The sequence below is a fragment of the Anomalospiza imberbis genome, chromosome 23 (assembly GCF_031753505.1).
Source record: "Anomalospiza imberbis isolate Cuckoo-Finch-1a 21T00152 chromosome 23, ASM3175350v1, whole genome shotgun sequence".
NCBI lineage: Eukaryota > Metazoa > Chordata > Aves > Passeriformes > Viduidae > Anomalospiza > Anomalospiza imberbis.
The window spans coordinates 1,118,106-1,133,774 of record NC_089703.1 but is presented as its reverse complement, the minus strand read 5'-3'; the positions used below and the strand labels follow the sequence as shown (position 1 = coordinate 1,133,774).

Sequence of the window (15,669 nt, the reverse complement as noted above, 5' to 3'; positions counted from 1 at the left end):
GTGGGATGCTGCGGGACCGCGCCACCTTCCCGGCGCTGCCGCCGCTAGGTGACAGTCGTGGGGCGGCGAGCTCCCGGCATCAGCTGCTCCCGGGCCCCGGCATGCTCCGGAGGGCGAACTCGGACAGCAGCGGACATCGCTTCGGGGGGAGGAGGGGCTGGGCACCCTGGCTGCAGCCAGCGGGCACCCAAGGGTGTTTGGATCGGGCATTCCCGGGGCAGGGCAGCGTGTGCCCTTGCAAACTCCTGCTGCCGCTGCTGTCGCCAGGGCAGAATGGATGTGCCCCCAGGAATGATCAGTGATGCTCCTTGGCCTGAGCCCGGCGCTGGGGAAGGTCCATCAGCTCCCGGGGGGGCCGGAGGCTGTGCTGGACCAGAAGATAGCTCTCACTGCTTTTACTGAGCTCAGCTCTCACTGCTTTTACTGAGCTCAGCTCTCACTGCTCCTGACTGAGCTCAGCTCTCACTGCTCCTTACTGAGCTCAGCTCTCACTGCTCTTACTGAGCTCAGCTCTCACTGCTCTGACTGAGCTCAGCTCTCACTGCTCTTACTGAGCTCAGCTCTCACTGCTCCTTACTGAGCTCAGCTCTCACTGCTCCTGACTGAGCTCAGCTCTCACTGCTCTTACTGAGCTCAGCTCTCACTGCTCTTACTGAGCTCAGCTCTCACTGCTCCTTACTGAGCTCAGCTCTCACTGCTTTTACTGAGCTCAGCTCTCACTGCTCCTTACTGAGCTCAGCTCTCACTGCTTTTACTGAGCTCAGCTCTCACTGCTCCTTACTGAGCTCAGCTCTCACTGCTTTTACTGAGCTCAGCTCTCACTGCTCCTGACTGAGCTCAGCTCTCACTGCTCTTACTGAGCTCAGCTCTCACTGCTCTTACTGAGCTCAGCTCTCACTGCTCCTGACTGAGCTCAGCTCTCACTGCTCCTGACTGAGCTCAGCTCTCACTGCTCTTACTGAGCTCAGCTCTCACTGCTCCTGACTGAGCTCAGCTCTCACTGCTTTTACTGAGCTCAGCTCTCACTGCTCTTACTGAGCTCAGCTCTCACTGCTCCTGACTGCGCTCAGCTCTCACTGCTCCTTACTGAGCTCAGCTCTCACTGCTCTTACTGAGCTCAGCTCTCACTGCTCCTGACTGAGCTCAGCTCTCACTGCTCCTTACTGAGCTCAGCTCTCACTGCTCTTACTGAGCTCAGCTCTCACTGCTCTTACTGAGCTCAGCTCTCACTGCTCCTGACTGAGCTCAGCTCTCACTGCTCCTTACTGAGCTCAGCTCTCAGTGCTCTTACTGAGCTCAGCTCTCACTGCTCCTTACTGAGCTCAGCTCTCACTGCTCCTGACTGAGCTCAGCTCTCACTGCCCTTACTGAGCTCAGCTCTCACTGCTCCTGACTGAGCTCAGCTCTCACTGCTTCTTACTGAGCTCAGCTCTCACTGCTCCTTACTGAGCTCAGCTCTCACTGCCCTTACTGAGCTCAGCTCTCACTGCTCCTTACTGAGCTCAGCTCTCACTGCCTCCTTCCGTGAGGCTCTGGGGACTCTGCAGAGGTTGGGAGAGCAGGTCTGTGCTTTGGGAAGTGGGGGAGGGTTTGCATTAGGCAGGAATTGCCACAGCAGAGGGGCTGGGCTGACCAGGGAGGGCCTGGCAGGGCTAGAGGTGCTCTGTGTGTTGCTGTAATGTTTTTAGGCTGTGAAGTGTCATCCCAAGCAAGAGAGCTTTATCTGAGAGCCAGGCAAAGGTGGAGAAACCTGTGGTGATCACTGAGCATCATCACGGGGCCCTTTTACTGGTTACAGTGGAAACGAGCTGGATTTAGCAGGGGGCTGTTCCTGTAAACTCCAGGAGCTGCAGTTCAAGGAGTTTGGAGCAGGACGTCTTCACATCCATTCCACACAAGCTGAGCTCCATCAGAGGCAGGCAGTGGAGGGCTGGTGTGCAGATGAAGCCATAAATCGAGGTAGTTAGCCAGGCTCTGCCCAAATTCAAACCCAAGGACCATCCCAGTTACAGCCTGGAAGGACATCTCGAGAGAGCATTGCACGATTGCATGTTTCTGTGTTCAGCTCTGGACTGCCTGGAGACTCACCGAAGTCTCTCAGCTCCCAGTTTGACTCTCTCTGTCTCACTCTTTTTTTTTTTTTGCCATGTTGACACTTGGGTGGCTGTTGACAACCTGGTTTTGCTTTCCCTGCTAGTGGTTCTGGAGAGCAGAGCTGGTGGAGTCCATGATCCCTGCAGATGTATCCAGAAATGCAGCACAGGGAGAGAGCACAGACAGGCCAGGACAGCTGCCAGCACAGAGAAGCTTTTGCAGGGACAATGGTAGCATTTGGTCTTCATTTTAAGGCATGTTTTTTTTTAACACATTTTGTTTCAATCAGTTCAGATTCACTGCCCCAGCAAACACATCCAAACCAAGTGTACAAAACTTCCCATGTGTGGAGGACGTGCCGTGGATGTTGGGAAGAGGCTGCCCAGAGCAGCTGTGGCTGCCCCTGGATCCCTGGAAGTGTCCAAGGCCAGGCTGGACAGGGCTTGGAGCAGCCTGGGGTAGTGGAAGGTGTCCCTGCCCATGGCAGGATTTGGGAATGGAATGAGCTTTAAGACCCCTCCACACCCACACCACCCCACGACTCCATGGTTCTGACCCAATCTCCTCAGAAACAAAAGCTCTGGAGACAATCTGGGATGTTCCTAATGCTGGGGTGCAGCAGGGCTGAGAAGGAAGGCTGGCTTTGCACTGTGGCCTCACTTCCTCAGTGTGCATCCAGCTGGGATAAATCTGTGCTGCTGCCTTCACTTCTCCTGGCTGGGGAGGCTGCTCAGGCTGGGCTCACGGTGGGGTTTCTCTCTGCTCCCAGCACAGATGGGAGGTGAGGTTTTCCTGGGGCAAAGGCTTTTCTAAGGAAGCCTCCTGCTGCAATCAGAGCCTTGCACGTGTGTGCTGCCCTGGGACTGCTGCCAGCACACTGTGACACTGAGGTGACCAGGGAGGTTTGGCTGGGAGCATCCAAGGAGAGGGTCCTGGTGAAGCAGAGGGAGGGCAGAGCCTGTCCTGGCACAAGCGGCAGCAGCTGCTTCTCAGCGGCAGCCTGACACTGAGATCCTGGGGGGATCCTGTGTGTGTTTGGGCTGGGTCCCTGCCTTCCACCTCCCCGTGCCTTGCTCACAGATGGTTTCCAGGCCTGGAATGCCCATTCAGGCACTGGGAAAAGCACAACAAATTTGTTGGAAAGGTGATTGGAAAAGCAGGACGTGGTAAAGAGGCCGGTTTCTGTCCCAGGGTAGGCGGCTGGGGGTGAGGCGTGCACAGCTGGCTCTCACCCACACATCTGCAGCACAACTGCCCAGGGAGGTGTGGTAAGGAAAGCTCCAGTGGGCACCTGGGGAGGAACAGGCAGCAGCTGGCAGTGCCTGGCCCTGGGAGCACAGGGTGGGTGCCAGGATCACACCCTCAGCTCTGGTCTGTGCTGGAGCCATTGCCCTCAGTCCTGGTCTCCCCCAACAGACGTCACAGCCATTTGTTGGGAAAACCCCACCTTTGGGCAGCTGGGTAATTGAAAACCCCCAGGCAGTCCCTGTCCAGCACCCTGAGGAGTGTGCCCTGAGTGTGGAGGTGGCAGCGTGGAATTCCCAGCAGCGCACAGAGACTCAGAAGGGTTTTCTGAGCTGGCTCCTCTCACATGCTGCCTCCACTTGCTAAAGGGCAGGTTGCTGTGGGTGCATCCAGGATTTCCCCTCAGGCAGGGAGCTGAGCTGCCCCGAGGCTGCCCCAGTCCAAATACCCCAGCAGCAGAGGGGCCAGGCTCTCCCCTGTCTGTGCTCCTCCATCCCTGGCTGCAGACTGCTGGAGTATCTGCCAGCGAGTCCTCTGGCTGCTGCCTCAGGGCTGTTGTGTGCAGCTGTTTGCTGGTTTTTTCATTTGACTTTGCAAAATTTTGCTTTTTGGCGCCCAATGTGGAGGATGGAGCCTGGAACTCAGAGATGCTGGCTGGGTTTGGCCACCGACCTGCTGGCCCAGATGCCAGGTGCCTCCAGCCAGGGCTCCAGCGCTGGCACAGATGGCAGGGATGGCAGAGCACGGGGCTGTCTCTTTAAGGCAGAAACGCGAACTCTCTGGCTACCACTTCGTGGAGTTTAGCCCAGATCCCGGTTTTCATTAGCGCTTCATTTTATCTCCTCCTCTCCCCCCTTGCAGCCCCACCTCCTCGATCGGCATTTCTGCATCCTTTGTGTGCATCCACAGCAGCAGGTGAAAGTCGGGCTGGCACCTGCACACACCCACTCCCACACCTCCCTGTGGGCTGGACGCTCCTCTGCCGCGGGAGAAATCCCTTCCACACTCCGGATCTTCCTCCTCCCTGGCGGGCTTGGCTGGGAGCATCCCGGTCCTCGCCTGAGGCTGCTCTGCCGCTCCTGACGGCTCCGGCTGCAGCAGCGCAGGAGCTCCGGGACCCCGGGGACAGAGCTCTGCAGGGAGCCCAGCTCAGCTGCGGGGCGGCAGCTGAACGTCGGGGAGCCGGAGCATCCCCAGCATCTGGAGCATCCTGGAGTCCAGAGCATCCCCAGCATGCAGGGTAACCTGGGTACAGAGCAGCCCTGGCATCTGGAATATCCTGGGATGCAGAGCATCCCCAGCATCTGAAGTATCCTGAGTGCAGAGCATCCACAGCATCTCGGTGTTGCATTATTCTTTGGTCCAGTGCATCCAGAGCATCAGGTATCCAGAGCATCCTGCCATCCCTGGCATCCTGAGAACCCTGCCAGCCGGCTCGTCCCCAGCGTCCAGAAGCAGGATCCAGGGACATCCCAGAGCAGGGGGATTTACAGGAACTGCTGTGAGTAAAGGGGAGGGAACCTTGGTCCTGCTGATCAGCTCGTGGGAATGTCACCCTGCCCTGAGCGCCAGTGAAGAGAGAGAGTGGGGGAAGAGAGGGAGAGGAGGAGGAGAGGAGAAGGGAGGACAGACACAGAGTGGAGGGAGATGATCCTCCTTCCCTGGCCCTGGTGATGATCACGTAGCACAGGCCACGCTGGAGAAGGTCCCCAGCCCGGAGCCAGCCCTGCCCCCGGCTCCTCATGGAGGGGGACCTGGGGGCCCCAAATGCCAGTGTGCTGGGGGAGCACTCCCTGCTCGTGGGCAGCAGCTGGGTGGCCGCCTTCCTCTGCTTCATCATCCTGCTGACCACAGCGGGCAACTTCCTCCTCATCCTCCTCATCGTCACTCAGCGCTCCCTCCGCAACACCTCCAACTACTTCCTGGTGTCCCTCTTCATGTCGGACCTGATGGTGGGGCTGGTGGTGATGCCCCCAGCCATGCTCAACCAGCTCTACGGCCGCTGGGTGCTGCGGGGGGACTTCTGCTCCCTCTGGGCCTCCTTCGACGTCATGTGCTGCAGCGCGTCCATCCTCAACCTGTGCGTCATCAGCCTGGACCGGTACCTGCTCATCACGTCCCCGCTCAGGTACAAGCTGCGCATGACCTCCTGCAGGGCCCTGGCGCTCATCCTGGCCACCTGGACCTTGGCCGCGCTGGCCTCCTTCCTGCCCATCAAGATGGGGTGGCACGAGCTGGAGTTCGAGGTGCGGCCCCTGAACGTCACCGGCCGGGGGGACGAGGACCAGTGCCGGCTGCTGGTCAGCCTGCCCTACGCCCTGGTGGCCTCCTGCCTCACCTTCTTCCTGCCGTCCGCCGCCATCTCCTTCACCTACTGCCGCATCCTGCTGGCAGCGCGCAAGCAGGCCGTGCAGGTGGCTTCCCTGGCCTCCAACGTGGCCACCACTGACGAGGCCACGCCACAGGTAAGGCGCCCACAGGGGCGTTGCTCTGGCAGACCGCACAGTTTGGGTGCCTGGGCTGTTTCTGCCTCTTGGATGGCCTCGGGGTTGGAGCCAGCTTTGGCAACTGCAGGGAGCAAGATTTTGGGCAACATCCACCTCCCTGACGTCCTCTGAGGTGCCCCATGCCTTGACCCAGCAATGGAGAGCTCTGAAGCTGCTCGTGAGAACAGAAACAGCATGAGCAGAAGCAGAGAAACAAATAAGACTCAGGCAAAAATGCTCAGCAGTGCAAAATAAACGCAGTTTCCCCCCTCTCTTGGCTGGCGTCATCCCCGAGGGGTTTAATCTTATCTGACTTTCCACTCATAAATCTTGGCCATGGTGGGTGTGAGACATACGGGGGAGAAGGATTTTAGCTAACAGCAAACGCCAGATTCCCGAGAGCACCTTATTTTGAACAGAAGCTTCTATTTTTGTTACCTGCTCTATAACAGGAGCTGCCAAACCCCTCCTCGTGTGCTTGCCGGTGGAACCGGACTGTGTGGGTTTTATAACAAAAACGTGGCTGCACTTGTTTGTATTTCTCCAGGAGAAGGTAATTGCCACTAAATCTAACAGATTTAATTCCCTGTAATAGGCTTTATTGACCTCATATCCTACAGGGAAAAGGCAAACTTAATTGCCTTTAAATACCTTGTTTGAGTTTGTTCTCTCCAAGAGCAGAGCTAGGACTCTGGCCAGCTCTCCCACACATGATAAGCTGCACCAGACGGTCAAAAGGAAAAGGAGAATTAAAGAATAAACACACAATATCATAAAGTGTTTATTTTCTCATAGGATGCCAGGTTTTTGGACTCCACAGAGTCAGGGGATATTCAGGGGTTTTGTTCTGCCATGCAAGAGCAGCATCTATCCCCCTTTCATTCAGCTGAGGCCCTAAAGATTCCTTGAAGACCGAAATTGGCTCAGAAACAATGCATCAGCCAGGGAACCCTCAGATTCATCTTTTAACCTTTTTCATCTTCATCTAATTTCAGAGATTTTTGTTGGGCTGGAAGCTGAGTTGCAACAGGGCATCATTTAATTACAGGGGAGGGCTAAGGTAATCACTTAATTTTAGACTGCAGGAGGGGATGGAGGGCTGGGTTATGGCATTTGGAGGCTGAAATGTTTCATGTCTTCCTTTTAAAACCATAATTAGTTTGCTGCTGTAATCAGCAGCTGGAGTTGCCTGTTTAGGGTAGGCTTTATCTTCACATGGACTGAGCTGGGTTTTTCTCTAAAGAGCAGCCTAATGACAAACACACTATTTTGCAGTAAATAAAATCAGACTCTCAGTGCTGATGGTTTCTATTGCTTCCCCTTCCTAATTTGTGCTTCAGGGCTCGCGGTGTGTGCCCAGCTCCTGCCCCTCGGAGAAGGGAATTACTGGCAGGGTTTTTGCAGGATCTGGAGCACCAAATGCCACTTTTCTTGGGCAGAGGCCAGTGCTGGTGCCTGGGAGAGTTGCCCACCACTCCCTGTCTCCGGCCACAGGTCCCACGTGCCCCAAGCCAGCCCCTGGCCAGCAGCGAGAGCAGGAGATTCACCAACAAGCACAGCAAGAAGGCTCTGAAGGCCAGCCTGACCCTGGGCATCCTCCTGGGCATGTTCTTTGTGGCCTGGCTGCCCTTCTTCGTCACCAATGTAGCTCAGGTAAGAGCCTGTGGGGGCTTTATGTCGGGTTTCCAGAAGTTTTCCCTTTGGAATCCAGCTGGGTTCAACTGGAGGCACCAGAAGGTCTTGCTGGACCTCCGGGACCAAGGATGCAATTCCCCAGGGAGCAACAGCAAGGAAAAACCCTTTCAACGGGGATTTGAAGGTTTCCTCTGAAAGGGGAATGTTGGTGTGCCTGGGAAACCCCTCTGGGTGGGAGGTTGCTAATCCCTGCTGTGTCCCCCCCAGGCAGTTTGTGACTGTGTCCCAGCCGGATTCTTCGATGTGCTCACCTGGCTGGGCTACTGCAACAGCACCATGAACCCCATCATCTACCCGCTCTTCATGAGGGACTTCAAGAGGGCCATGGGCAAATTCCTGCCCTGCTGCCGCCGCTCCGCAGAGCCCCGGCCCAGCGCCATCTCCCTGTCCATGAGGAATTCCAACAGCGGGCCCCGCGCTGCCACGTCCCTCAAGAACGTCCTCACTCTGCAGGCTGAGACCGACTCCATTGACTCCGGGGCACCGGGGAGTGAGCCCAGGCTGCTCCCGGCCCCGCGGGGCCCCGGCACCCGCTCCGTCAGCCTTTGGGATGCGGAGCCCCCGGACACGGAGCTGCAGCTCGGCACCCCCGTGGCCTGATGGGCACACAGAGTTCTATGTGCTAGGAAGGATCCCAGGAGCCCAACACAAACCTTCTGGGAGCTAATTTGCCACAAGCCATCTCCCAGATTCCCTGTTCCTGCCCACGGTGCAGCTCATGGATGGGATGGTGGCCCTGGCGCTATCACAAGGAGGATCAAACCGTGCAAAGCCGGGTGTTGCTGCTGAATTAACCTGCTTTCTCTCTCTCTCTTTCATCCCTCCTGTGCTCACCATCACCATCCCCTAACCCTTCCTGTGGCCTTTCCATCTCTGGTGAGTCGGAAACTCGGATTCCAGACTCTCTGTGTCCCTAACCTCAAACCAAGGCTTGGTTTTGCACACACAGAGCTCAGCAGATCTCCTCCAAGTGCACTGAAGGGAGTGGTACAAAAACTTCCTGTGGCTTATGAGCAAGAGGTCTGGGGCTGCTGCAGCAGGAACACTGAGGTTTAGGGCTGCTTCAGCCCACGGAACATCACATCTTCCTGGAGCTGGGGCTGGATCTCCTCACTGGAGTCGTGTCTGTCTCAGGTTCCTGTCACACAGTGCTCTCCAGCTCAGCCGTGGCTTGTCACGCAGAGCTGCACGGCAGGGGCTGAATTTGGTGCAGAATGTCCAACACTGATTTTTGGAGGTTCAGTGGGGGTGTGGGGTGCGACTCACGGTGGCTCCATGCGTGTCTCGCAGTAGCAATGGGATCAGCTCCTCCCACAGGCTCCACCTCGGTGATGCAGTTAGAAAATACACTTTTTCTCCCCCTTCAAATAAGAATCTAAAGGAATATTGTATTTTAAATGACAATGCCCCCCTCTCCCCAGAGCCATAAGCAAAGGGAACACTGAGTAAATGTGACAAAGTGGGCACTTCAAAAAATCAATAAAACAAATTATTTTAGTAAATTCTTTCTCAAGTGCCTTTGGGCTGGCAGTTGGCTGCTGTGCCCTCCCTGGACCCTTCACTCCAAGCCTTCTGCCTAATTCCAAGACTGTTCTCCTGGAACTCCTTGATACCTAAATGGACACAGAGCCTCCTGTGGATACAGGATGCAGGAAGAAGCAGCCACACGCCAGGCCACTTTCAGTTTTCTCTCCACACTGCCCATGGATGTTCCAGAACTGAACAGGAGTTTGTATGACCAAGCCAGCATTTCTTTGCCACAAATCCCTTGGGAGCCAGGGATGAGTGACCAGGACACGCCGAGGGCCAAGCTCAGGCTCAAACCTCAAACTGTTCAATGCATTTTGCCACAGATGAGGCTTGGGGCTGGTGTTGAGCACTCGGATCAAGATATGCATCTTCCCACAATGGCTTTATATAAATACAAGCTTGGACTACAACCCACGTTAAAAAGGAGCAGAAAAAGGTACTGTGGAGTCTGGAAGTTTATTAGGTACCAAATCAGCCTTGGGAGATGGACAGAGAGAGAGGCAGAGTCACCTCTTCAAGCCAAACATTCAAAAGCAATAATTCCTTTCTGTCTCATGCAGGCAGTTCTGTGTAATTAGGTGTTTGCTTGTGGACAAACCCTCGGATGAGCAGAGGAATCCCATCCCAACCCTGCAGCCAAGGGCACCAACAGCAGCTGGCTGACCAGCCCCATCCCCGTGGGATCCCACAGCCAGTCCCTCCCATCTCCACAGTGAGGCACCACTCCAGGTCAGAGCTGGGCAGGTCTGAGCCCCCTGGGATGCTGGATTTAGGGAGAGGAATTGCCAGGCACTGTATCCAAAGCACAGTGCTTTGCTGGGTCACCCCCAAACCCAGCTGTGTCTGACTCTGTGAGGAATGATCTGCAGGTAAGGTTTGCAGGAAGCTGGGAATGGGAGGGGGGATTAACATGGCTGTTGGGTCACTGGGGAGGAGGAGGGGGAGAACCCTGTGTGAACCAAAATTGGAAGGTGCAATCCCAGTATTTTCCCTCTCACGAGTCAACAGGACCCCCCAGATGGGGGTGGGAGAGTTTGAACCCTCCCTTGTGGCAAAGCATAAAACCACAGAGTGGGGTTACCCACCTGCCACACACCTGCCTGATGCACTTGCCTGGGCTCAGCAGCAAAACTGGCCAGAAAAGGGGCTTTTATGGAAGATGTGGGTCATTCCCACAAGGCTCTGGAGCTGTGCTGGCAGGGGATGTGGAGCCAGGTCCTTCCCTCTGCTCTGAGACTGGGGATGAAGAGAGTGGAGCCAATTCACTTTTATGGAAGGAGGTAGAAATCAAACAGATCATGTTTATCCTGTGCCAAGTATTGGTTTTGTTCTAAGCCAATTAAAAATATGTCTGGATGGGGTTTTTAAGGCTGGAGATGTCTGTGGGACACAAAAGGAAAGTCTCAGTGGGTTGCTGGTTTGGAGAACCAGGGAGGAATTTTCATAAATCATCCAAAACCCCCTTGGTGTTCCTGCTGCTTTCACCCAGGGTCCCAAAAATGTTTCTAACAGGAATAGGGCCTCCAGCACCCACCAGCCCCAGCCTGGAGACAAGGAAAGTATCTTGGAGATGGGAAAGTGCCCAAGCCCTGGCAGCAAACCTGCAGCAGGTGGGGGAAGGAAGCCTGGCAGCCCCAGCCTTTCCCTTCCTGGTCAGCAGAGCTGGAGAGCAGATGAGGATCTCTCTGGAGTGGGGCAGGTAGAGCCTGGAACACACCTGAGATCCTCAAACCAAACTCATCTCCAGTGGAAAAATGGTTTTAATTTCCTAGTAATGAATCCCTTTCTGTGAAATGCCTAAAATCCCCTCAGAGCCACCTGCTTCCCCCAGTCACAGCAGGGACACGGTGCCGAGGAGTGCAGCTGCTTCCTGTAAGGCTCTGGATGGGATCTGTCTGGGATTCCTGAGGAGCAGGGCGGACTCAGGCAGGAATCAGCCCTCTCTCGCCTCGGGGAGGTGCCGTGGGCGGCTGCTCCAAGCGCTTTGATCCAGTGCCGGCCAGTGCCACACTTTTCTCTGGAGGGGCTGGAAACTGCAGCTGCAGCTCCGCCAGCTCCATCCTCCGGGAATCCCAGTGCCACGGATGTGCTGACAGCGGTTTTTGTGCTGGCTGAGCGGCTCTGCCCTAATTTGCTCCCTTCCCCACTGCCTGGTCCTTGCTGTCTGTGCTGTGTGAGCAGTCTGGGCAGGGAGGCGAGGGTTCTCCCGGCGCAGAGCTGGAGAAATTCTGTAGGTGAGCGCAGCTGGCTGGGAGAGCCTCACTCCCAGCCTCATCCTCCTCTTTCCTGGTGTTTTCCTCTCCCGGAGCTTCACTGCCAGCTGCCCGCTGGGATTTCTTGGCTTGAGGGGAAAAAAGCCTGCCACTGCCCTTCTCTTCCAGCTGGCATTCCTTGGTTTTAATGCCCACAGCTTTTAGGATCGTGTCCATCTGCTTCATGTAGTCCAGGTGGCCTTTTACCTGCAGGGAACAAGGATCCTGTGAGTGGGGAACCCACGGGAATCCAGCTCAGCCAAGTCCTTCGTCCCAACAGCCACCACCACCGAGACACTTGGGTTTGGCTCTGACAGAAAGAATGAGGTTGGAAAAAATCAAGGAATCATGGAATTGTTAAGGTTGGAAAAGATGTTTATGGTCATCAAGTCCATCATGCCGAGGCCACCACTAACCCATGTCCTGAAGTGCCACATTCACATGTTTTTTGAACATTTCCAGGAGTGGTGGAATCACCACTGGTAAGTACAGGTGTCCACTGACCAGCCTGAAGTGGCTGCAGTGTTTGGGGCACACTCTGGTGCTGGATGACTTTTCCTCTGAGACGTTTAAAAGCCTGGGCCTGGCCGAGTTCCACCCCCCAAATCCTGGATGCCAGGAGGGTAAAGGAGGAGCTCTGCCGTGGGGAGAGACACCCAGGAAGGAGAATTCTCTTAGTTCACTTGCCTGCTCTTGCTAAAGGTGTCCTCCAGGTGCCTCAGCTCCCTTGTAAAAGCCAAGATTATCTTATTTAAATTAGGACAGAATCATTAAACCTCACACAACTCCCAAGCTGAGATTCTCAGCTGGAAGCTGCACTGATCCATCCTGTATAAAACTGGGAGCCCAGGAGTAATGGGTTTATATAAAGGTTTAAATAAATGTCAACAGTATGTATAAAACCCTGGACAGTTTTATTGTAAAATGAATTCTGCGACAAGATAACACCTTCTGAGATGGATGTTGGAAAGTTTCCTTCCAATCAGGGCACAGGAGGAGAGGAAATCTCCTCTGCACGTTATTGTTCTTGATGCTAAAGGCCACATGGCTGGAGAGGCTGAAATTCCTTTCCCATTCCAGGTATCCCAAGCACTTGATGTACCAACAGCTTCCCCAGATACTTCAGCCTCTCTGGTAAATCCAATTTTCAGCAGTTTAAATCTTCCTGACCCAGGCAGAAAGCTGTCTTGGCCTTTTATTTTCCCAAGCCTTGCTAGTAATTAGGGAATTTCCACGGCAGGGAATACCTATAACCTCAGTCCCAGGATTCCTGCTTCTCAGACACAGGGATGACACCCCCAGAAAGGGATGATGATGGTAAGAGCTTTTCACAGAACTCTCTTAAGACCCCAGCCCTGGACTGTCTGCTCATCTCCTGCTTGCTCCTGCCTGGTTCCAGAGCAATCCTTCAGCTGCCCCATCCCTGGAAGTGTCCAAGGCCAGGGTGGACAGGGCTTGGAGCAGCCTGAGATAGTGGCAGATGTCCCTGCCCATGGCAGGGGGTGGCACTGGATGGGCTTTAAGGTCCCTCCCAACCCAACCCACAGTGGGATTCATGGCTGTGCCAGCACCAGGGTTCCCAGCACACCTCTCCCAAAGCTAAAGACAACCTTTTTCCCACAAATCCAACCCCCTGGGCTGTTTGTATGAAGCAGCTTTGGAGGGGCATGTTTGGCTGCACTGAGGGCTTGGAGCAAACAGAAGGATTTAATCGGCACATCAGGAATACAAATATGTGACTTGAGTCCATCCAGATGGCTCAATGGGCTCTGGATGTTTTGAACAGATTAGTTAATTAAAATAATTAACTATGGAAGGACTGGGAGCTGTGGACATTGCCCTCTGGAAAAGTGCAACCCTTTTTCTTCTCAGTCAGGGGGGCTGGAGGAAGGAATGAGCATGGCCTTGGGCAAGGTGGGCAAAGACAGGAAGGAACTGGAGTTTCTGGGAGCAGGGGCTGAAGGCTCTTGGTTTACTGCTTTCAGAACCTCTCCAGTCACACCATCTGCCTGCCCTGCCTTGGCAATGATCAGCCTGTTGTTACTGAGTCATTAGTCAGAGAGAACCAATTTCCTTTGCCACCCTAAGGACTGATTTTCATTACTCGTCAGTATCCAGCAGCTTCCACTAAAACAACAGGGAATTCCTCTTCCCTGAGCACCACGATCCCTGAGAGATGCTGGGTATGAGCCATTCTGAGGAGCTCATGCAGCTGAAAGAAAAGCTGAGACCTCATGAGAGTCTGTCCCTCTTGCAGCTCTGCTCAGTCTCTTCCAAGGAAAGTCACTCCTGTCTCTACGATAGCACAGGAGAGGATTCCATAAAGCTGGACCAGAGCAACCCCTGGGAAGTGTAAGAGGAGGGAGAAGACTTCTCTGCTACACTGATCCACCAGCAAAAGAACAGCAAACAAACTGCCTTGCCTTTTTAAAGCCATCCTGGTGGGAAAACCCAGCAATTCCAGCTCACTAAAGCCTGTTTTCATCTTCAGTCTGAAAGCCTGAATTCCTCTGCTGGGCAGGTGGCACTGGAGATGGGAGGGGAACACCTACAACATTGTCAATAAAAAGTTAAAAGGCAAATAAAGAACTATTTTTATATTTGTCAGAACAAAGTGCAGGGGGAATTTAGGACAAAAGGAAATGTGCTTGGCACCAGAGCAAATACATTTTTGCTTGTTGTAAGGAAAGCAGTGGGGTGGATTTATTTGGATTGTTTAAGTGACTTGCCCCAGACATATTTGGTTGACTGATCCCAGTCAACCATTTGACTTTATGGTTGCTTTGACTCACTGGGAGCCACGAGCCAGCTGCCTCTGGCACTGCTGCTGCAGGACTCCAGTGCCAAGCTGGGGATCTCCAGAGGACAAAGCTGATGGCTTTGCCCAGGGGGATCCATCAGCCAGTCAGCTCAGCACGTTTGGAAAGGTTTTCAAGTGCAAATCCACCCCAAAGTATCAAAAATGTCCCTGAGAACAATCTGTTGTGACAATTAAACTGCCAGGGAAGTGTTTCTGTGGATACAGAGGATTAAGAATCCTGCTTCTCTCCGGTTTGACTGCCAGGAACACAGCGTGTCCTGGAGCGGGTGCTGCCAGGGGAAGGGCAGAGGAAGGGCAAGGAGAAAGGAGACATTCCCCACAATCCTGGCTCTGCCACTGACTCAGGCACAGGCACGACTCAGTCACAACACTGATATCACAACACTGATGCCACAATGATGTCACAGGCACAAACTTGGCCTGTGATAACACTTCATTGCTCACTCCGAGCCAAGAACCTTCAGATCCCGTCCAGTGTCCTTCAATAAAAGCTCCTCCACCCATCCCAAGCAGCCAACACAGGAGTGCACATTGCTCCAAATGCTCTGCAGGGCTATGGAACTGCCAGAGCTCAGCTGAGTGTCCCTCACCCCTCTGCTCCCTGTGGGCAGGGGAAGGACAGGGCAGCTCAGCTGGGCCTTCCTCCTGCTCCCCCTCACCAAACCCCCCATGGAGTCACAGGGAATCACTGTGGAGGCAAGCAGTGTGGTGGGGAATGCACAGGTCACTCATACACCTGAGAATTTCACTGCTTTGATGTGTTTGTTTTAAGCCCATCAAGTCCACGGAGCAACTTTATTCCACAGCAAAAGATCCTCTCAAGTTCAAAGACCTCTGCAGAGCTTGGTTATTTCAGCAGGAGCAGCAACAACCTTGGAGGGGATTCCCTTTTGGCTAATACTGTCTGTTTTCATAGCAAATGGTATATTGTATGGGGGTGAAGGAGCTCCTGGAGTGAGCTGAAGGTTCTGGAGCTCAGTGGATAATCACAGCTCACCTGCCAGGAGCTCTCACCTGCCCCAGGTGTCACACACAGAGTGAAACCAAAGGGCAGAGCCAGCTCAGCCCCTCTGGGTATTGTTATTTTTACTCTCCCTTTCCCAAAGCTACAGTGAATGTGTTGTCCAGGACAAGCACTGGAGTCCAGCCCTGCTCTGAACTGAACTGCCAGGTCTGGGAGCTGTCGGTGCAGAAGGGAAGAAGCTCAAATGTCCCTGCTGCTTTCCAGAAACTCCTCAGTTCTGGATGCTGCCTCAGAACCCACACAGCCCAAATGGTGGCACAGGCTGATGGATTGCAGGGCTCCCAAGCTCTGCCAGGCTATCCCTCAAAATCCAGTCAGCTCTGCCAAGCTGGCAGGCTTCTCCGGTCACAGATATTCCCACATGCCAGTGAAAGCCTTAATTCTGACTCTGGCTACATCCTGCGTGACAGAGGGCATCCACAGAATCCAGAATGGTTTGGGCTGGAAGGGACCTTGAAGATCCTCCAATTCCACCCCTGCCATAGACAAGGACACCTTCCACTGTCCCAGGCTGCTCCAAGC

General features: G+C 54.4%; 2 protein-coding genes across 5 annotated transcripts in view; one reads left to right on the top strand and one right to left on the bottom strand.

Annotated features, from left to right (window-relative positions):
• The first annotated feature begins 1,541 nt into the window (after positions 1-1,541).
• HTR6 (5-hydroxytryptamine receptor 6) overlaps positions 1,542-15,669 on the top strand; it is a 38,623-nt gene continuing 24,495 nt past the window's right edge. For 2 of the 3 annotated variants that reach the window (XM_068171454.1, XM_068171453.1), the window contains exons 1-4: positions 1,542-2,324; positions 4,201-5,804; positions 7,320-7,478; positions 7,728-9,919. In XM_068171454.1, coding sequence (XP_068027555.1) covers positions 5,082-5,804; positions 7,320-7,478; positions 7,728-8,120 — 1,275 coding nt within the window. In that variant the 5' untranslated portion in view covers positions 1,542-2,324; positions 4,201-5,081 and the 3' untranslated portion in view covers positions 8,121-9,919. Of the gene's footprint in view, positions 2,325-4,200; positions 5,805-7,319; positions 7,479-7,727; positions 9,920-10,539; positions 13,879-15,669 lie in introns of those variants that run through there. The other variant, XM_068171455.1, reaches the window with a different exon arrangement.
• Positions 10,793-15,669, bottom strand: part of TMCO4 (transmembrane and coiled-coil domains 4) — a 36,673-nt gene continuing 31,796 nt past the window's right edge. For both annotated transcript variants that reach the window (XM_068171451.1, XM_068171452.1), the window contains exon 14: positions 10,793-11,509. In XM_068171451.1, coding sequence (XP_068027552.1) covers positions 11,177-11,509 — 333 coding nt within the window. In that variant the 3' untranslated portion in view covers positions 10,793-11,176. The remainder of the gene's footprint in view (positions 11,510-15,669) is intronic.